The sequence below is a fragment of the Cinclus cinclus genome, chromosome 17 (genome assembly GCF_963662255.1).
Source record: "Cinclus cinclus chromosome 17, bCinCin1.1, whole genome shotgun sequence".
NCBI lineage: Eukaryota > Metazoa > Chordata > Aves > Passeriformes > Cinclidae > Cinclus > Cinclus cinclus.
In genome coordinates this window covers 2877479-2898452 of record NC_085062.1, presented here as the reverse complement: position 1 = coordinate 2898452, position 20974 = coordinate 2877479, and the positions used below count along the sequence as shown (strand labels likewise).

The 20974-nt window shown below is 48.8% G+C and overlaps 1 protein-coding gene across 1 annotated transcript in view; it reads left to right on the top strand.

Moving 5' to 3' along the window:
* KDM2B (lysine demethylase 2B) overlaps positions 1–20627 on the top strand; it is a 105199-nt gene extending 84572 nt beyond the window's left edge. The window contains exons 13-21 of the mRNA XM_062504372.1: positions 5065–5289; positions 8510–8653; positions 13130–13216; positions 13852–14132; positions 16325–17020; positions 18435–18598; positions 19046–19207; positions 19890–20108; positions 20438–20627. Of these exons, the coding sequence (XP_062360356.1) occupies positions 5065–5289; positions 8510–8653; positions 13130–13216; positions 13852–14132; positions 16325–17020; positions 18435–18598; positions 19046–19207; positions 19890–20108; positions 20438–20619 (2160 nt within the window). The 3' untranslated portion in view covers positions 20620–20627. The remainder of the gene's footprint in view (positions 1–5064; positions 5290–8509; positions 8654–13129; positions 13217–13851; positions 14133–16324; positions 17021–18434; positions 18599–19045; positions 19208–19889; positions 20109–20437) is intronic.
* Positions 20628–20974: the final 347 nt, after the last annotated feature.

Here is a 20974-nt window from a genome sequence, read left to right as displayed (position 1 = left end):
GGAAAAATGCACCTCTGGTGCAATGGGGAAGGACAAAGACATAACTGACCAGAAGCCTTTGCTGTACCTCCCTGTGGGTGTCTCCAGTGCCCAGTGTTGCCAATGACCCAGCCCCTCTAGAGTGGTATTTTAGGTGACAGCAGTTACGAATTATGGGTTAATGCATGTGATTTCTGTAAAAAATTATTTTCCCCTAGTGTTTATTTATCAGATAATCTGAAGAAACAAGTGGTATTTATCCACTATCCTAATTCTGTTAAAACAATTGTGTTGGGATGCAGTGCCACATAAAGCTCTAAGCTCAGGACTGGCACCTGGCCAAGTCCTGGATTCTCATCTTTGGCTGCTGTTGCAGTTGTGTGGACATGGTCAAACTACAGTAAATGAGAATAATCAGAATTTGTCCATGTGTTGCAGAAGGAAATCACCGCTGCCTTGCAAATGCAAGGGATAGATTTGTGTGGCACAGCACCTTGAAGCAGTGAGCATTGAACACATAACAGGCCTTGTTTAGGGGAGATGTACACAGTGGATGCTACATGAGCTGTTCAGATTGTACTTGGCTGAAGTGAAGTGTTCAGGGTCTCACTGACCTGCCCCCCTGAGAAGCCCTTCAGAACAGCCCCACACGTCTCTGGGTTTTTCTTGGAGATGTTGAGTCTGAAATAACATTTTGGTGCTGCTGGCAGCAGTTTAAGCAGGTCACTGAAGCAGAGTGGTGGAATAAAGCGTGCCCAGGTAAAAGCCACTTGTTTCTAGGCTGCAGACTTAATCAGCCTTGGTTTGAGAACCAGGACCTCCCTCCTTTTGGATTTGGTCATAAGGTCAGCTGATCTTCCTCTCTAGGCCGGAGGAGTTTGTATGTGAGGTTGCCTGGTGACATCTCCAGCAGATCCCAGTTGGTGTTGGGACAACAGCTGGGGAACATCAGCACCTATTTAATGAAGCATTTAATGGCTGATAGCTCTTGCAGTGTTTTCTCCAAAGCTTGGTGTTCATAGTGTTTTTTGTTTGCCCGAGGTCTTTTGAGTTTTTCTTTGTAATTGTGAAGGTTAGAAATGTGCTGCTGTAAACATCAGGGTTGTGTTTCTGTTGCAGGAAGGGTTGTGCTCAGGGCAGCGGCCCTTCTTTAGTGCCTTTGGTCCTTCTAACCCTGGTTGGTGGTTTTGTAGTGACAGCTGAGCAGGGCTGGGACATGTGAAAGTGTCCTGAGGTTCCTGTAAGTAGGCAGTGGAAATTGCTCAGCAGCCAAATACTTGTCCATAACCAGGTTAAACTCGTGTTCTGAGCAGAGGCTTCCAGGTAGCTCATTTCCTAGGGTTGGTTTAGAATTGTGAGTGTTGTACCTGAGCTTATTCCCAGATCTTCACAGCCCTGTTGAGAGACTCTTAATTACCGGTGACCACCCCACCTAGTCCCCTAATTGCTGTCCAACAGGACAATTTGAATTGGTGAATTTGGTGGGGTAGGTAGGAGGTCAGCACTTAAGAAAATCACTGCAATCTGTTTCCTATTGGGGGAGTGGCCATGTTTAAGCACTGTGGAGTGGGAGGGTGAGCCCAACTTGATGACTTGTTAATGGTTTTGTAGTGCATAGGATAGAACATGTGATGGGCCACGTTGACCACCGTGCCCAGGTGGTGTGTCTGCTTTGGGAACAGGAGCAAGTTACCTTTGTGTGTCATAACAGTAACAGGGAGAGCACCAAAAAAAAATAAAATCCCACAAAAGAAAAAAAACCCCAACAAGAACAAAAAAAACAATGAGCAGGGTGTCCTGTTCACATGTCTAGAAGGCAGTGCAAGTCCACCAGCTTTCTAGGTTTCAGTGTAATAGAGATATGGATTTAAGATACTAATCCTAATACATTTCAGCAGCTGCTTGCTTTGCCTTTGTTGAGAGCTTGGCGGAGTGGCTGTCACCACTTCAGCATTGTCCTGCCTCTCTTTTGAAGACTTGCTGTGGCCATAGAAGTTATGAGCAGTTTTTGTGGAGATGCAGGAGAACGTAGTGGGTGGCTTGTGATGGTATTCCAGGCAGGCTCTATCTCAGCTCCCTGGCTTCTGTTGTAAGGTTTAAGGGGGGGGGGGGAATGGGGGAAATCTCCCAAATTTGGGGCAGTCTTTGTTTTCTTGATGGTTCTCAGTGGTGGCTGTGTGGGACTGCAGAGTCAACAGGCCCAGGCTGTGCTTGAAGGTTGCATCTCCTTGGGAAAGGAGATGGTGGGGTCTCCTCCACAGGAGTGGGATTGTGTCAGCCTGGAGTAGGGCTTGGTGTGACACCCAGTCCTGAGCCTCAGGCTGTGGAGCTGCTGTTTGCTGGCCACTGTGGTAAATCCAGGGTAAGGAGTGCTGCCAGCCCCTACTGTGTGCTCGTTATTTGCAAGACAAATCCATGGAGTTGTGCTGGGAGGGTGACAAGTGGCAGTAGGGAGATGAGGAGAGGAGCTGTGAATGAGATTTTATCCAGTCTCATTGCCAGGGCTGGGATGTTGTAAAACTGCAGATTGGGCTGGAAATCCTGCAGCATCTCCTCACTAACATCGACCTGGAATTTATCTGGCTGTCTGCCATGTGCTAAATAAACCCCAAGCCATGTTGGAGGCTCCTTCTACCCCCTTGAATCCCAGCCCCTTTCTGGGAGGAACCCACAGGCCAGATTTTCTTCTGTGGAGGTTTTTAAGCGACCACTTTTGGAACCCCTTGAAACTAGATACAAATGGGAATTCCTGCAAGATCTCTTTAGCCTTGCTGGCTGCGACATCCTGGAGTGAAAATGTGGCTTGGATTGAGGGTTGGTTGGTTGGTAAATTAGTACAAACCCAGCTAGTGCAATTTGCTAACGAGCAGTGAAGAGGTTTGGGTGGGCAAGAAAAGTTCCCTACAGTGAGATGGAACCTCTGTACCTCTGCTGTGTTCTGGTGGTGTCTGGAAGAACATCTGAGCTGTGTGACATGGTCTGACTTCAGGCTTGTTCTTGTACTTTTACCTTCCTGCTTTTGTGGGTTTTTTAGGATTCTCAAATTCTGTGTTCGGTGATGGCTTTTTATCACTTGGCGTCTTTGCAGTGTTCTGCACTTAAACTGTTGTCCTCAGAATTAGGACTTGGCTCATATTACTGTGGCAGAAGCAGGAGTTGTCTTTCAGCTGGAAAAGTACAGAGTTTGATTTTTCCTTGAAAGCATTTAAAAACAGCATTCTCACGGTGTCATAGCTGTTGTTTGCCTCAAATTTAATCATGTTGCTTCCCAGTAGGAGGAGTCAGGTGCTCACACAGAATCTTCCATGTGCTGTTGTCCAAGGGGAGCTGCCAAGGTTGTTGTGCATGTTTTGGTTTAGCTTGTTCCCGCTGATATCCAGTCTTTGGTTCGTGTCTCGCCTCCCTTCCTAGCTGAAGGAGACTCTAATAGAATGGAGGAGTGATTCATGCTGAGGAAGAAAATTATCTCTTATCTAGGTTGCTTCTAAGCCAGTCCTGCCAGAGCAGACTTTATCCTTGAGAGGTTGGAAAGTTGGTCTAGAAGGTAAATATTTATTCTTTAGAGTGTCTGACATTGATCTGAAATCCAGGCGGCTGCTGCGGTTGCCGATGGGAAGGAAGCTGAGCTCGTCCGTGTTCACACAGCACGGTGAGGTGCAACCTGCACGTGGAACAAAATCTGTTCTGGAGGAGCAGAATTAAAAACTTAGCGGAAATCTCTGCAACATCATGGATTAAGTAGTGTTTTCTCCCACCTCAGTCGTGATAGTCAGTCTGTAGGAGAGAAAGCTTAAGGGGTCTAGCTCCTGACTTCTTTGCTTGCCCAGCACTGAGATTCCTGGGATGGAGGCTGTTAAAATATCAGCACTTCTCTGCAGCTTAGAGAAAGTCACTAGGGCTTTGCTAAGTCAGCTGGGAGGAGGATGAATACACTGGAGTGTTGCTACTCTTCAGGACTGTACAGCAGGATACTTGGGGAAGCTTTTGTACAACCAAGTGCAGTGTTTCCACATCCTTCCTTTTAAAAACTCTGGTGGAATTTCTGCATGGCTTCTTATAGCCAAGCTGCCCCTGCCTTGGTGATTGCCCAGAATTCAACAGGAACAGAAAGTGAAACTGGGTGGTCTGTTGGTCATATGCTGAGATGTGCAGAAAATGGAAGAGTTGTAGAAATGCTAAACCTGATGAGCCTTATTATCATCTTTATGGAGAAAATTGTCAGGGGTCAGTATGAGCCAAGTCAATTCTTGCATAATTAGCCCCATACAATTACATGGTATTTAGTGATGTTTGGCATGAGCTGTAAGTTCTTGTGTGTAACAGGGAGTTTCTGATGAGATCACGAAATTTGGATGTCTGGAATGAATACGTTGCAGTTAATCTAATAATTTCAAATCTTTTCATGCTTCTTTAGTTTCTGTCTTAAAGGTCATTGAAATCTAGACCTGGGATGCCCTTTTTAGCCTTTGCACATCATCAGTTGGTGCTCTATTTTTGAGCACTTGCTAGTGTTGGGTAGGAGGGGAGCTACTTTGGAAGAGTTTTGAAGCATTTTTGTTTTATTTCCTACTTTATGGCTTGGCAGTAGCACATACTCTCCTGATTTTTTAAGGATATGACTGGAGGCTCAAGCCATTGGCTGAGTGTTTCTCTGCTGTACTTAACCACCAAATCACTTTTGCTGCGGCTTGGATTCAGCAGAGGAAGTCCTTCTGTCTTAACCTGAGCACAAATCTAAGCTATCTAGCCCAGAGCTCAGCACTAGCACAGATCATCTATTGACCAAAGCCAAGCACCTCACCAGGGACTTGATCTTGTGTTGTTGAGCTGTGCCTAAATGCCTTCTCTCTGCCCTCCTGTTGAAATGGGCTTGCTCTGGCTTCGGGATCTCTCATTTGTGTCCTCACCTCCGTGTCTTTTTACAACGCTTTTTTCCTCGGAGAAACGATGAAACTCCTTTAAGAGCGATCGCATATATCCGCTGTGCGTTACCTGTGCTAACGCCTGTCAGTTCCCCCCGCAGCCCAGCAGGGAGGTGGGACGTGCAGCTGACCCTGTGTGTGTGTGTGTGTGTGTCTCTTCCAGAACAGGGCAGTGGGGCGGCCCAAGGGGAAGCTGGGCGCTGCCTCCGCGGTGAAGCTCGCGGCCAACCGGAGCACGGCGGGAGCGCGGCGGCGGAGGACGCGATGCCGCAAGTGCGAGGCGTGTCTGCGGACAGAGTGCGGAGAGTGCCACTTCTGCAAGGACATGAAGAAGTTCGGGGGGCCCGGCAGGATGAAGCAGTCCTGCATCATGAGGCAGTGCATAGCTGTAAGTGTGCCTGGGCTGCAGCCCTGTCTCCTGGGTGGTCAGGTGTGGGGCTGAGAGCTCTGCTTTGAGTGGTCTTTAAATGTCTAATTCCTGCCCTCCCAGCTCAGATCCCTTCTTCCCCAGTGCTTCTCGTCCTCCCCAGATCTTAAACCAGAATGCCACTAAAACTTAACAGATTTCCTCTTAGCGGTATAGAAGTGGAGAATGTCAGTACGTCAAAAATCGGCGCTCAGATCACCCTCAAACTCTGGGATTTTTGGGAAAAGGGGAAGAGTGGGAAATTCTGATTCAAAGGATGAAGAGGTGTGTTTGGTTTGGATGGTGCAATTTCCTGAGAAAAGCTGCCCTGCAATCATCATTGCCATGTTATCCACATAAATTAGGATGTGAGAAATCCTCGACTGGCAGCCTCTGAGATTTTGGTGTTGATGACCCCAGCCCCAGGCTCCCTGAGATCTGAATTTCAATTTGTTTGCTGTTACTTAGGCATAGAGCAGAGGGTCTGATCTGGATGAGGCAGAGAGCCATTAATCCAGGGTCTTGTCTTCCTCAGGGACTGGAAATGGCTGTCAGGAAAGAGCATTGGAACAGGGCAAGCAGGCAGTCGCTTTCCTGGGCTCCTGTGATACATTACTGAGGAGCTTCTTGAGTCACAAGCGATAGCTTTCTATTTAACAAATATTGACAGATTAATCGTCCATTAAGTTGTTCAAGCAGCTTTTGAATCTCCAGCTGCCATGCTGACTTGTGGAGTTTCTTCTCGGGTTTCATGTCTGCAGTGATTCTGTTCAAGGCTAAAAATCAGCTTTAGTTTTTATTTTCATTCTTTAGAAGGTCTTGTTTGTGCTGTTGTTACGGGTTTGGTTTTCTTTTTTTGTTTTTGTTTTTTTAATTATTATTTTGTTTTGTTTTTTTTAAGGAAAGGAATGTTGTTTATTCATAACTGAAATATTACCTTATCTGTACTGATTTCTCTCATTACAGTTCCTTTCACTTAATATTTGGGGTTTTTTCTTTTAATTCTTAGGAGATGGCCATAGTGGAGGGATTAAATGACTCCACCTGACACTGATATAAAAACTGTTAAGCACTTAAGGCTTCCAGTAGTTGCTCCTGGTAGCTCACTCCATGTCCTGTACCAAGCTCTGCACTGTTCCTGACACAGAGGATTGGGTTCAGCACTGCTGGATCTTTCAGCAAAGTACACAGAACATCCACCTTTCTGCAGAGTGCTTTTGCAGCTCAAGTGTCTTTTCTTTGAACACTTGATTTCCTGGAGTGTGGCATGAATTGAACAGCATGGATGAAGAATTTATTATTCTCCAAGGGCAAGAAATAGTGAAATCATGCTGCCTTTTTTGTGGAAGGATTAAATTAGGGCTGCAGTGTGCTTTCTCATCCTCACTGATGAAGGAAACTTTCAGACTAAGCTGTTTTACTCTCAGTAACACAGGCTGAGTGTTTTGGAGATGATCTGGGCTCTCTTTTAGCTGAGTGTAGTTATCCTCTGTCTTCCAGTGAAGATTCATTCATCTTCTTGGTGCCTAGAGTTCTTTACTTTCAGTTAGGACAGAGGTAGCCTGGGGTCTCTGATTACTTGTCCCACCCTCACATGCACTGACAGGGACTTCTCTACACTTTCTAGGTTGGTGCAAATATCAGGGAGATTATTACAAACTCTTAAAGCAGCAAAGGCCCAGAAAATCAAGGCACTGAAGTGTTGTAACTTTCAAGATTCTTTACATTCCTGTAAGCAATACCTGTTGGCTTTGCCCTTGTTCTCTAACAATTCAGGAGTAATATATTGTGGTACCTGTCCAGCAGCTTCCAGCCAAAAAAACCCTGCAAGATGCTGAAGCTGTATGGGAGTAATGATCCCTGCAGTTCTGGGATTGTGCTTGCCCTGGTTAATAACATTGACAATATTAACTAGACAGACTTTCATTAAGCTCAGAATCCTTCAGAGACTTTTGTTACTGCTGCTCAGAGAGCAAGAACCTCCTCTGCATCACCAGTTCCATCAGGAAGGGAAGCAGGAGTGCCTGGGACACTGCTGCATGGAATGGGTCTGAGGGGACCCTGAGGCTGGGAGGACCCCTTGTGACAGCACAGCTGCTGTTCCAGCCCATCAGTGGGACAGAGGCAGTGGTGGCACAGAGGAGATTGCCTTGCTCCCAGATAGAAAAACTGTACTGCTCTTTGCAAAATGCTTTGTGCTCTAATGGCTTGCTACAGCTGGGCTTCCCCCTGCATGAAACTTGCTGAACGATGCACTGTTGATGTTGAAATTTTGGGTTGGTGTGCAGGTATTCTCTTAGGGATTTATTCAATCGACATCCACAAGAGATCCTTGCTGGGAAAAGCCCCATCTCTGCCTCTGGCTGTGTAATAGTTAAGGACTGGCAGCCTAATCGATTGCACTTCCCTTTGTGGGCAGCTTAGAATCTTCCTTTTTTGTAATGAGCTTTATACCTTATTGGCTGCAAATCAGAAATTTGTTAATCATTAGCAAAAAGGTGGCTTTTTAATTAGAGTGGCATTCAGTGCTTTGACATGGGTGACAGATATGTGAGATGCTGCAGTTTCTGCCTCAGCAAAAGAAAAAAATCTGTGTGATCTCATTTGTGACACTTGCAGGAGAGAATCCTCTTTCTAAGTGAGCAGAGCTTTTTGCAGTGCTCAGGCTGGGAGCAGAGCCCTGGATAATGGACTACCAGTCAGGAAAAGAGCTGTTCTTGGTTCTGTTGTGGGCTTGCTGTGAGACCTGGATCAGGTCCCATAACATCTGTCTGCCCTGCCTGTAAAATGGGGAGCTGCCAAATTGCTACTTGGATTGTGAAGCCTAATGGATGTGAATAGTGATGTTCTAGGTTGCTTCTTTTCCCTCCCATTGTACACTGGTGAAGTGACTTGCATGCCAATGTCTTTGTCAGATCACAGATTCAAGGAACCCACCAAAAATGCATTTTCATCCATCCCAGTAACGTTCCCTGAACCTGTATTGCTTCAGGGAGGGCACGTTGGTGTAAAATGTGTCCTGTGGAGCGTGGTCTGGTACTCAGCCCTAATTTGTCACCAGGTTATTTTTGCCTTCATGTCAGTTTGCACAATTAGTCCCTATTTATCTCCTCTTTGCAATGAGGATACTGTAAATGATCATTAAGCTCATGTGTTTCCATGTCTGCCACATCTTGATCATTTCTTTCTGATACATAAACAGCCAGTGCTGCCTCATACTGCTGTGTGTCTGGTGTGTGGAGAAGCTGGGAAAGAGGACACTGTGGAAGAGGAGGAGAGCAAGTTTAATCTCATGCTAATGGAATGCTCCATTTGTAATGAAATCATACACCCAGGATGCCTTAAGGTGAGTACAAGGATGTGATACATGTTGGAAACAAAAGCTGAATTAGTTATCACCTTAATGTGAAAGTGGTGCACAGAAATTGGGAAGCTTTTAGGTTTTCCTCTTTGGACAGAGGAGTAAGTGAGCAGAGAGCTGGTGTGAGGAGCAGGGTGAGATGTGTGGCACGCACAGCCCTGAGCAGCAGGCAGGGTCCTTGATGTAACAGCATTCCCTGGGAGCAGGGACCCTGGCTGTGGACATCCCCTGAGTGTGTGTGCATGTGAAGATCTTGTGGGTTTCTTTCTTTCTTTTTACCCCTTGTTTAATTAAGTGAGGTATTTCAGTTGGGAATGGAGGAGGCAGAGCAAAAGCAGCCTGTACTTCAGGGTAAGATATTCCCAAGTCCATGTCAGCAGGTTCTTCTTGAGCCCCACAAAGTACAGATGAGCAGTTGGCTGCTCATGGAGGTCCAGGTACAGATGTGCCTTAGGGTGGCAGCTGGCTCTAAAGATGTTAGGAGCAAATGTTGGAGCAGGAGGAGTGCAGCTCTGGAGAGCAGCCTGAGTGAGTGTCAGGCTGCAGGAGTGTTCACCCTTGGCTGACTTGAGTCCTGTGAGCAGCTGTATTCTTTGCTGGTAACAAAAGTGTCATTTTGGGCATATCTTCCTGCATTAGCGTTTAGAAGCTGCCTTTCTCCAGAGCTTGTTTCTTTCAGCTGATCAGCCATTTCCTGTTGCTGATTTGTTTATGGTTAAAGTGATTTGCCAAAGCAAATGTGTTCTTACACACCGTGCCCCAGAAAGGAGCATTTGGGCCCTTCTGGGATGTCTGGGAGGAGAGGTGTGCCTTCCTTATGCAGGCCTGGGGTGAAGCTGTCCTGGCCTTTCATTTCTCCTGAGCTGTATGTGGTGCTGCACCAAGCTCTGTGCTGTCATTTATTAGAGCAGAACGTGGGGAGCTGGCAAACCAGAGTTGTGCTTTCTCCCTGATTCATGGAGCTGGTGCTCAGTTCCTGCCACAGATGGGCTCTGAAAAGGAGCTTTGCTTGTTTGGCTCTGCTTAAAACAAAACTTCGGAGGCTGATGAAGCAGGGGAAGGAGCTGCTCATTTTCAGAGGTACTTTAATTTTGGCTGTTTTGCTGTTCCAGCCCTTGGTGGAAGTGCCCTGTGCACTCCTTTCTCTGCTTTTGCAGTGTCAGTGGCACCTCAGGGCTGAGTTCAGAGGACAGTTGTTGTCTAGTGGCAGCTCAGGTATGATTTCCTCTCCCCATACGACATTTGGGACTAGTACAGGATGTGGGTCAGATCTGTGAAGTCGGGCAAATGCTGTTTGTTCTCTTACACATGTGAGGTATTCTGAGTATTCTTTTGGTATCTAGGAGCAGCATTGCTTTGGGTGTTCCTGACAGTTAAGCACTGGGAGATTCACTGTGTGTCTTGTATTTTAATTTCTCAGTGCTTCTGCTGAGCTGAAATGGTGGGTAACTGGTGCTGTTGATTTCCTGAGGCAAAAGAGCTCTGGTAGAATTTCAGAATCATCTTGGAAGGTGGGTTGAGACTGCTCAGGGGAACAGCAGAAGGAAAATGGTGCTTCTTCCTTGGATCGATCTTTCCTTGCTTTTTTTTCCCTGGGTTCCATGATTTCCTGCAAGACAGAAATCTCTTGCCATGTTGACATGTTGCTGGAGCCCTCAAGCTCTGAGGATGGAGCCCATAAATAGCCTTTGATACAGCCCCAGCCCCAGGGCAGCTGCTTCTGCTGCCCACGAGGGAAAGTCCCTTCCTGTCCCACTTGGGAAATAGCACCATGTGAACTGCTGGTCGTCTCCAGCTCAGTGTCTGGCAAATGCACTGTTGGGGGAGACTGGAATAAACAGCATCAGTGAAGGGCAGATGTCCTTTCCTCCAAGATGCATTTCCCAGAGCTTGTGGAGTAGCTTGGTGCGTGCAGGGGGTGATTTATTCTCCAGGGCAGGTTGGTTGTGGTTTGAAGTCCATCCTCTTCCACCTCCCTGATTAGGTTGTACATGTTCTGGGGGTTTTTCCTCCATGAAATAGCAGTGCCAGAGGACCTCTCTAAGGAGTTAGATTAAGGATGGCTCAAGTGTATCTTGGCACACTGAGCCTTGAGGGGCTTCTCTGGGGGCCCTGGGTACCAGAGCACCTGCAGTGCTGGTGTTGGAGCTGTGCTGGGGACAGCCAGGATGTGACACTTCTGAGCACATGGAACAAGAGCATCCTGACATCCTTCTTTCCTTGAAAATACCACACCAACACAAATACTTTTTTTGCTGAACGGGTTTCTTATGAAAATGATCTTGGTGAGAGTTTCGCAAGCACAGCACTGCTTCCAGAGGGAGCTCATGAGATTTTGGAATGAACACTGCCTTTCATTGTTACACAGTGTTTAAGTTGAACCAAGAGTGGTGAATTTTTGTTGCTTCATCTCAAATTGCTGGTGTTCCTGGCTAGCATGTCTGAGTACAGCATTTGATGCATTTTGCTTAGGGAGAAGGGGTTCCCTTCTCCACTAGGAGCCTGTTCTTTTCCATCTCAGCTGAATGTAGTGATAACAGTTGAAGTGAATATTTAGGTGCCTTGTAGAGCAGCAGGGATACAAAGGCCTTATCCAGCACAGCTTGAGCCCAGGTGTGTCTCAGTGCCTGTTTCAGTCTGGGCACTGCCAGAATTCATGGCTCTTCCTCAGGGATGCCAGGTCAGCATCCTGGGGTCTCCATATCCCTACCAAGTCGAGTTCCCAGCACGAGGTCTCATGTTCAGATCTGAGTTGCTGACCTTGTGCTGCAGGTAGGTTTCTGTGACGCCTCACGCTGTGCCTCAGACACCCACCTGCTGTTTGCAGCAAACACTCAGAACTGGCTCCCACCCAGCCTGAAAGGCTTGGGACAGATTCAGTGGCAGGTCTGTGTGTGTCTAATTAGTTTGCTTACAGTTCCTCACATCTGTTCAGTTCCTTAAACTTCACAGAGGGGACAGAGCTGCAGTGCCTTCCCTTCAGCAGCACTTGTTCTATATTCAGTGCGGGAAATAACTTGTTCCCAACTTGGGCTTGGGCCAGGAATTGTTCCCCTGAGGCAGAGATGTATACAACAACTCCTGAAGTATCTTACACCTACCATGGGAAAGAAGGTTCAAAGGCACACAGTTGTGATAAAACCAGTATTTAAATTCTGCCCACTTCGTTTACTTATTTATTAACTCCAGGAGTCTTGCTGAGAGACTGGCATGTCATCAATCTCACTGGATGGTGAAACTAGAATGGCTGCTGTCTGGCTCAGGGACTTGAGGAGGCAGTTCCTAAATCCAAGGGCTTGCTCCTGCACAGCCAGTGCCTTTTCCCTGTGCTGGGAGGAGAGGAGGAAATGTTTCAGAAACATGAAAAATCTGCAGATCCCTGCCTGTGCTTGTTCCTGTCTCCTGCAGCCACACTGCTGCTGCCAGTGCCCAGCTGTTAGTCTGGACAGCAGCATGTTTTTGTTGTCTACGATAGTAATAATATTTTTTCTTTTTTTTCTCCAGGTTTTTTTATTTCTAAATATGTAACAAAACCCTTAAGTGGGAATGTGCCATCAGTGAGTGTGTTTATGTGGAGGGTGTGTCTTAGCTCTGCTTTTCATTCACAGAAATGCCTTTTCTGAAATGCCTCTTCCCTGTTCAGAAAGCACTCCAGTCTCCTGTGTGAAAATAAAGAAATGAGGAGCATTCCAGCTGTGTAGGGCAGGATTGTGCTATTGCTGGAGTCTAACAACACTAAACATAAGTTTTCTTTCAGAAAGCAAAATGTCAGTGTTGGAGGTTGTGAAGTTGCCAGCCTTTCTCTCCCTTACACCGACTGAGGATCTGGGGTGTGAGAAATGCTGGAAGTGCTTCTGTGTGTCCAGTGCTGTGAACAAGCTGTCTGCTCTGAGCTGCCTTGGCAGCACCATCCCCACTGGCACATGGGCTGAAGGGCTGCAGCCTGGGACTGCTAGTTCTGATCCTGAAAGAAAAGTATTTTAAGGAACACTTGATTACAGTGCAGGGTTCTGTGCTGCTAAAAATGCCCATGGGATTAATGTGTGTGAGAACATGGATGGGAGAGCCCTGCCTGTGGAGGGATCAGGCTGTGCCTCTCCGGGGGGGGACACAGGACTGGGCTTTGCACACCCGAGGTGTGAGAGGGTGTTTGGAGATGGTGCAGTCACAGCCCTGGGTTTGGGGTGTTCAGTGTTGTTCTGAGAGCAGAGTGTGTGAATTGGGGTTGTCACTGACCTTATGGAAAGCCCAGAGCTGAGCCCTTTGTCAGATGAGTTTGGCCAGCGAGGGGTGGTTGTGCAGCACCCAGGGCTTGCTCAGCACTGGCAGGATGGTGCCTCTGCTCCCTTGGAAGGGCTGCAGTCCATCCCAGCAAACCAGGAGCTGTACAGTGTGCCTTGGAATGGTCATCACCTTCCTGCTTGTGCAGCACAGTTGTGAATGGCTGTGTCTCCCCCACAGGTGAAGGAATCGGATGGTGTGGTTAACGATGAGCTGCCGAACTGCTGGGAGTGTCCAAAGTGCAACCACGCAGGGAAAACTGGAAAAGTGAGTTTAATGGGAATAAGTGGTGCTGGAATGAGATACAAAATCTTAAGCATTCCCTTTGGCTTGTAGATAGACTTTAGCCCAACACCAGCTTTTGGTTTTGTGCTTAATTCAGGTTTTGTTCTTAATTAGCTGTCGTGAGGGGTTGGAATGAGGTGATCCTTAGGGTCCCTATCAGCCCAAATCATTCCAGGGTTATATGGCTCATTCTGTGAGGATTCTGTGAGTTGGAGGCAAGCTCACAGCTTTCTGTTCTTCAGTCATTTTTGTATACTTGTACCAACACTTCACCCAGCACCTGGGGAATATTTAGGTTAGTTCTGTGCACTGCTGCACATTAATTTTGACAATGAAAATTCCTGAAATTAAAAATTCACAAGCAATTATGCAAAACGTGGGGTGTCTGTTGGAATTAGTGCCACATTATTTCTTTGCAGACCGAGACAGACACTTGCAACTGTGTAGTTAGAAAAATAACCTCAGGAAAAAAATAAAACTTTTTAACTCCTTACTAATAATTTTGTGAGTTAGAAAGTGATCAACCCACCAGTGTTGGAGTGCTGGTGGCAACATAAAGAGCTGGGAGATGCATGAGGTATAAAGTTGGTTTGTGTTTTGTGTCTCTGGCGTACAAGCAAAAGCGCGGACCAGGATTTAAATACGCATCAAATCTCCCGGGCTCGTTGCTGAAGGAGCAGAAAATTAACAGAGACAACAAGGAAGTGCCAGATGCTGCCAAAAGGAAAGGGGACTGCGAGGAGACTCCCAGGCGGAAATCTGAGGAACATTCCAAAAAGGCTCCAGTTGATTCAATCCTGAGGAGAAAGTCTGACGAAGTGCATCTGTGGAGGAAACGGAAATTCGAGAAGTCCCAGGAACCCACGATGAGAAAGCGGGTAAGGCACAACCCCTGCTCGTGGTCTGGGCTGCCTGGGGCTGCTGACTCTGCTCTCCTGGCTTAGAGCTCATCTCAAATCCCAGATTGTTCCCAGAGGAACTGCCATGTTTCACCGTTCTGGTAAAAGCTGCTGGTCTGACAGGACAGGGGCTTGAACAGGGACATTCAGGTTGATGTTCAGAGGCCAAAAACACTGGGCTATGGCTGTTGTTTTATTCAAGATACTGGAAAACCCACTTTAACTGAAAAGTCTTTACAAGGGTGCTCAGAGTAGGAACAAGGTGAGAATCAATTTTTCATGGAAGCCTTCTCGTGTCTCTCCACGTGGTGGCGCCTGGCAGCTGTTTCGAGGCTGTTTTGGGGCTGTGCCACCCTGGGAAGCCTCTGGAAGGACACCTTGGGGTGCCTGCAGAGAGCAGGAGCTGCTCCCAGCAGTTGTGTAGACAACTTGACCCTGAACATGACAGTCGGGGCTCTCAGGCCAGGCGGGAACACTCTGAATTTTCATGTAGGTTCCAAAATGATGACTGTAAAATCAGAATCAGTGGCTGGACTGGTACTGCCTGTGAGGCTGCCAGGGCTGGGAGTCAGTCAGTCCTGCAAGGCTGGACAGTGGGAATGCTGCAGGATGGCAGATGTAGGGATTTGGGCTGCTTTGGTGGAGAGGGAGCAAAATTCACAGTAGCACTTCATGCATACCTGCTTGCTGGCCATGCTTTCCTTTTCCCATCCCTTTGGACTCCCCCCAGTGAGGAAGGCACTGAGTACATTACCACACAACAAATGTGTTTGGGCTTTTTACTTTCTTTCAGCAACTAAAACATGGAGAAGAAAAACTTTATGCCATTTGCATCTTGAAATTACAGAATTTCTCTCTCTTACGGAAACCTTTAAATCCAGAATAGTTTCAGCTGCACTCTCTGGATTCATATTTTCTCTTCTGGTGTGCTGTATTAAAATACAGAAGCTAGTTGTGTTTTGATGACCCAAGGAATAAAAGTCTGTTCCTATACTGATGTTTGGCCCTCCCTGTGTGGTTGAACACTGCCCCTGTCACACAGCCCCTCAGCAGGGTGTGCCACAGCACATCTTGGAGTCCCTGCTCCCCCCAGGGAGCCAGGGATGTCCTGGCACACTGCTACCCTCTCACAGCCTGGCATGATCACAGAATTCCAGTGCCTGTAAGCAGAGCACCCATCAGTGCCCTGTGTGAGGGGTGCCAGGATCTGCACTGGGCTGGTGTAGTAATGTTTTTATTCTAACCTGTCATTAACTTACTGTGACTTCTCCCTTTATAATATGTTAATTTAAAGGCAGGGTGATCAGCTTTCTCCACCATGCACCACGGGCTGAAACTTGGGAACACAGGCACTGCCTTTATTGGGAAAGAGAAAGCACAGGGCCTCTGACACAACAAGTGTGCTCACAGCAGTTCCCTCTCCTTGCCAGTCCAGATCTCCTTACTAGAGCTATTTCATTTTGACAGCTGGTGACTTCTTTCTTGCTTGTGGTGATCAGAATAAGCTTGAAGCCTTCCTGGGCCTGTTTGTGTCTCACACAGCCTGGTGAATCAGAGGGAGGTGGGTGACTGGGAGTGAGTGCAGAGCAGTTTGTTGGGAGCAGGGACTGGGGCAGGAGGAAGGTGCCCTGTGAGGGCTCAGTAGTCCTGGGATGTCACATTCCCTGTTTTACAGGCATTGGAGGGAACGGCCAGGATTTGGTTGGGTGTAAAGGAGCATCTAAAGGAGGCTCAGAGCAGCCAGGATGGCAGCTGTGAATCCAGAGGTTTTGGGAATGGCCCTTCTAGCCACGCATGAGGGCACTTGGGTGGTGTTGTGGGTTCCCAGTGGCTGCGGCCCAAGCCTGGGTTCTTGCGGAGTGCTGGGGACAAAGCTGTCCGTGGTGTGCTGCTGATCTCCTGTGTGTAAATGATCCACTGGGAGATGGGCAAGGCCCTGGAATGTGCAGGAATGTGCAGGGTGAATCAGTACATTTATCACTCCTGGAGTCCAGTGAGCCAATAGCTGGATTCCTCATCCCTGCTGGCTCTTGAACTCGATACCTTTGGCCGGTGGCTGCGCCCCGGTGCTGGGATGGTGCTGGGATGGGTGGGGCCCGGTGCTGGCGGGGGGCCCAGCCCCAGGCAGGGCTCCTGTGCGGAGCATCCACATGGGAAGCGCTGCTGAGCACGGCCTGGCTCCCACAGTGAGCCCTTGTCTCTCCTTGCAGCGGCGGTCGTGGAAGGCCCCGGATGACCGAACTGCCATGATCAAACCCCTGCGGCGCCTCAAGCAGGAGCCCGAGGATGAGCTGCCAGAAGCACCCCCCAGGTCCAAGGATAGTGACCAGTCTCGGTCCAGCTCACCTACAGCAGGGCCCAGCACGGAGGGCGCCGAGCCCCGGGACAAGAAGAAGTTCAAGATGAGGAGGAAAAGGCGGCTTCCCAATAAAGAACTGAGCAAGGAGCTCAGCAAAGAGCTTAACCAGGAGATCCAAAAAACCGAGAACAGCCTTGCCAATGAGAACCACCAACCCATCAAATCTGAACCCGAGAGCGAGAACGAGGAACCCAAGCGCGCGTTGAACAACAGCGAGAGACTCCATAGGTTCAGCAAAGGGTTGAACGGGACTCCCCGGGAGCTGAGGCACCACCAGCTCATGCCCAGCCTGCGCAGCACCCCCCGGGGAATAGCCCGGCCCCCGCCCTCGCTGTCGCCCCCCAAGTGCATCCAGATGGAGCGGCACGTTATCCGGCCACCTCCCATCAGCCCCCCTCCGGACTCGCTCCCCCTGGACGATGGGGCAGCCCACGTGATGCAGAGGGAAGTCTGGATGGCTGTCTTTAGCTACCTCAGTCATAGAGACTTGTGCATCTGTATGAGAGTTTGCAAGACCTGGAACAGATGGTAAGGAGGGCGGGACACGAGGTGTGGCGGGATGGGGGCGGAAGGGCAGCGGGTGATGGAGGCACCGGTGTCTCCTGGGAGAGGGGTGTGGGGCTGTCCCTGGAGGTCTGGTGAGCCCGGGCAGAAGGGGTGACCAGCAGAAGTGGCAGGTCTCAGGTTGCTTTCTCAGAAACAGCAGTTCCCAGCATTTCTGATGGGGCTGTGTGTGTCAACCTCGGCGTCAGCGTGCCGGGCTCCGGAGCAGCCTGTGCTGGAGTCAGACACAGCGGTGTTCCTGCTGCTGGAACAGCCAGGCTGGCTCAGCCTTGGTGTCATTCTGCCCCAGGACTTCCTGACTGCCAGCATTTGTGCAGTTCAGCTATTAAATACTCCCTGAGATAGTGAGGATCCCACGGTGTGCTCCTCACAAGGGCTGTGCTGATTGTCTTGCTGTGGAGGGTACGTGGAGAGCCAGCCTGTTCCCTGCCCCCTGTGCCAGCAGAGCACGTTCTGCAGGAATCCTTTGTTGGTGGTGTTTGCTCACAGCGTGTCCCTTGTGCTCTGGTACCGTGTGGCCCTGACACAGCTGCTGTGGCTGCACAGCAGCAGAAGCTTTAGTGCAGATTTCCAGGTTCCAGTGACCCCTCAGTGAAATTTTGTGGCTCTGGTGACTCCTGTCCTGTGTTCTTGCTGTGCACAAGGACAGAGAGACAGACTGGAACAGGCTCCTTTCCAGCACAGCCTGCTAGCAAAGCATGCACAAAGTAGAGAGGCTGATAATCCAGTGCGAGGTGATGTGTGTGGAGTGTCTCCTCCGTGGGCTGCTTGGTGTCACTGAAACCTGCCAAATGCATTTTCTACTTAAATACGGTATTTGATAATTAGGGGAAAAAAAACAAGACAAAATGCAGACTCCTGCACACTCATCAAGACTTGGCGTTGTTGCCCTTACAGAACCATAAAGAGCAAAAAGACACATAATCCACGTAGATAGGGATAACACAGACACACAGCAGGAGAGGGAGGATCTGTTTTCCCAAATCCAGTGGTCTTGAGTAAGGAAAACACACAGGAAATGAGCATATTATTTAAATCAGACTTCATAGTCAAAGTATAAGGAAGGAGTGGTAACTTCAGGCTATAAAATGGATTTTAGTTAAGTGCTGGGATGACTTAAAATAGGATCCAAAGATACTTGTAATACTGTAGGAATAATTCCATGCTTTATTGCAGGATATATTTGATGGAGGAACTTGAAACTTATACATAAGATTGTGTGGGGTTGTGTTTATCTTTGCAATACTTGGCCTTACTTTTGCAATTTTCAGTTCAATGCTGTAGTTTTTTCTACTGTTTAATGACTGCTTTTAAAGCCTTACCAAAATCCAAACAAGTGCCAAATTAAGTGCTGTTGGCTTTTTTTCTTTTTGGGTAGGTGCTGTGACAAAAGATTATGGACCAAAATAGATTTAAACCATTGTAAATCCATCACTCCACTTATGCTTAGTGGCATTATTAGGAGACAGCCTGTAACCCTTGATCTTAGCTGGACAAATATATCTAAAAAGCAGCTGAGTTGGCTTATCAACAGACTGCCAGGTAAGTGATGTGTTTTCATGACCAAATCACAAACCAGTCTGTATAACAAACCAGTCTGTGTCTAAACTGCAACCTCTGGGGAAAATCTCCAGGGACCGGGATGGCCTCGAAGAGGAGTAGACTCTACTAGGAGGGCTGGAAATGCGTAGACATGAAGCATCAGTGGGTTAAAACTTCGGGGTCAGTAAAATGAGCCAAAATTATTTCTTGTGACTACTCGACCTGTTCAGTTCAAGTAATTTGAGGCAGGTCTTGCCCAGTAAGTGATGAATGCTGCGTGGAAAAAGCTGAAAGGACTGGGGGAAGCAGTGAAGTTCCAAGTGCTGGGACAGATGGAGAGCTGGGCAGGAGGAGAGGCCGTGGTCAGAGCAGCCTGGGGGTGCCAGTGGAGGTCACTGGGAGGTGTGTGGGAAGGTCACAGTGCTCCAACCTGTTCTGTACCCGCAGGTCTGCGGGACCTGCTGTTATCAGGGTGCTCATGGATAGCAGTGTCGGCACTTTGTAGCTCCAGCTGTCCCTTGCTGCGAACTCTGGACGTGCAGTGGGCGGAAGGACTGAAAGACGCACAAATGAGAGACCTCCTGTCCCCGCCTACGGACAACCGGCCAGGTAACAGCGGGAGGAGCCCGGGAGCCCCGTCCCACCCCCGGGGCCTGTTCTGTGCTTGGTCCCCCTTGGAGCAAACGGGCAGGAGTCCCCACAGGCGATCCCGGCGGGGCTGGGGCCGTGCTGCCCCTCGGGGCGTTCGAGGAAGTGACTTGGAACACTCCTGGTTGGAGCCCCGGGGAGACGGGGATGTTCTCTGGCTGCCGAACCGTCATCTGAGCCACCGTGCTGGTTTTCTGTCTGACTTTCTTCTCTTCAGGCTGCAACGGGTGTACTTTAGAGAGTATGGAAACACTTTCTTCCAGTTCAGGGAAGGAGCAGTTCTGTGGGTCATGCCCCATTCGCCCGGATTTCAGCTCAGGTGAAATTTTGAGCAAATCAGATCTGCTTTCTGGCATGCACTGCACTGCCTACTGCTTATTCCCGACTTGTAATTCCGCTGGGCCCCTGCAGTTACTTTTATCCCTTCTGTTTTGAAATCAGGAGGTGGCTTTGTCCACATGCCTGTTCCAAAAATAGACCGGTGTTCCTGCTGATATTCCCTCCAAAGCTCCAGACAGGCAAAAGCATCTGAAGTTGACCCAGGGCAGCAGCGTTGTGTGTCACGGTGCATTTCATAGAGGCCTGCGGATGCTGGCAGCAGGGGTGGGGCTCATGGGAGTGACCTGCTGCCTCTGCTCTGCAGGTCAGATCGACAACCGGAGCAAGCTACGGAACATCGTGGAGCTGCGCCTGGCCGGGCTGGACATCACGGACGCTTCGCTGCGGCTGATCATCAGGCACATGCCCCTGCTCTCCAAACTCAATCTCAGTTACTGTAACCACGTGACAGATCAGTCTATTAACCTGCTGACCGCCGTCGGAACCACCACGCGGGATTCGCTAACGGAAATTAATTTATCAGGTAAGGGGTGGGGGGGAGGGAACTGCCAGGCCAGCAGAGCTGGGGGGGGGTTGGCCCAGCCCCTGCCCTGCTCCTGGTGCAATTCCCTGGCAGCAGCTGCCAGGAGCTCTTGTGTCCACACTCGTCCTCCCAGGGGATTTTCCGGAGCCGCTGCTCTGCACATCTGGGCTGCCTGGCTTGATCCCATGGGTTACACAACAGCTGGGGGATGGAAATGGGCAGTGGAGCTGGCAGGGATTCCTCTGCCGGGGATGGGGATGGAGCCGTGGGGATTCCTCGTGCTGGAGAAGAAAATCAGGGTTCAGTTGGTCCCCTCTTCCTCTCCCCAGACTGCAATAAGGTCACTGACCAGTGCCTGTCTTACTTCAAACGTTGTGGGAACATCTGCCAGATCGACCTGAGGTACTGCAAGCAAGTGACGAAGGAGGGCTGTGAGCAGTTCATAGCAGAGATGTCTGTAAGTGTCCAGTTCGGGCAGGTGGAAGAAAAACTTCTGCAAAAACTGAGTTAGTTAAAGGACTTGTGTAAATACTGGGGCGAGGGGGGGAAGGGACTAAGAACATGTAGGGATTTTATTTTCAATTGGGAACTTGGAATATCAGAAAATGCCGTGACTGGATTTTACAACTCTTGCTGAGGAGAGAACAACGTGAAACTACCCATGTTAAGAATTTCAACTTGTGCCACTAATTCAGTCCACCTGGGATGTCCTGCACTGGCTCTTATGCAAATTCATAAGGCGACTGTTACTGATGATAATTGTTCACACCCTGGAAGAGGACTGAGCTCCAAGAAATACTGTTATTTAAAGTACCACAGCATGTGCTTGGTAGTGTAAATTTGATTTCTGCTTTTCATTTCTTAAA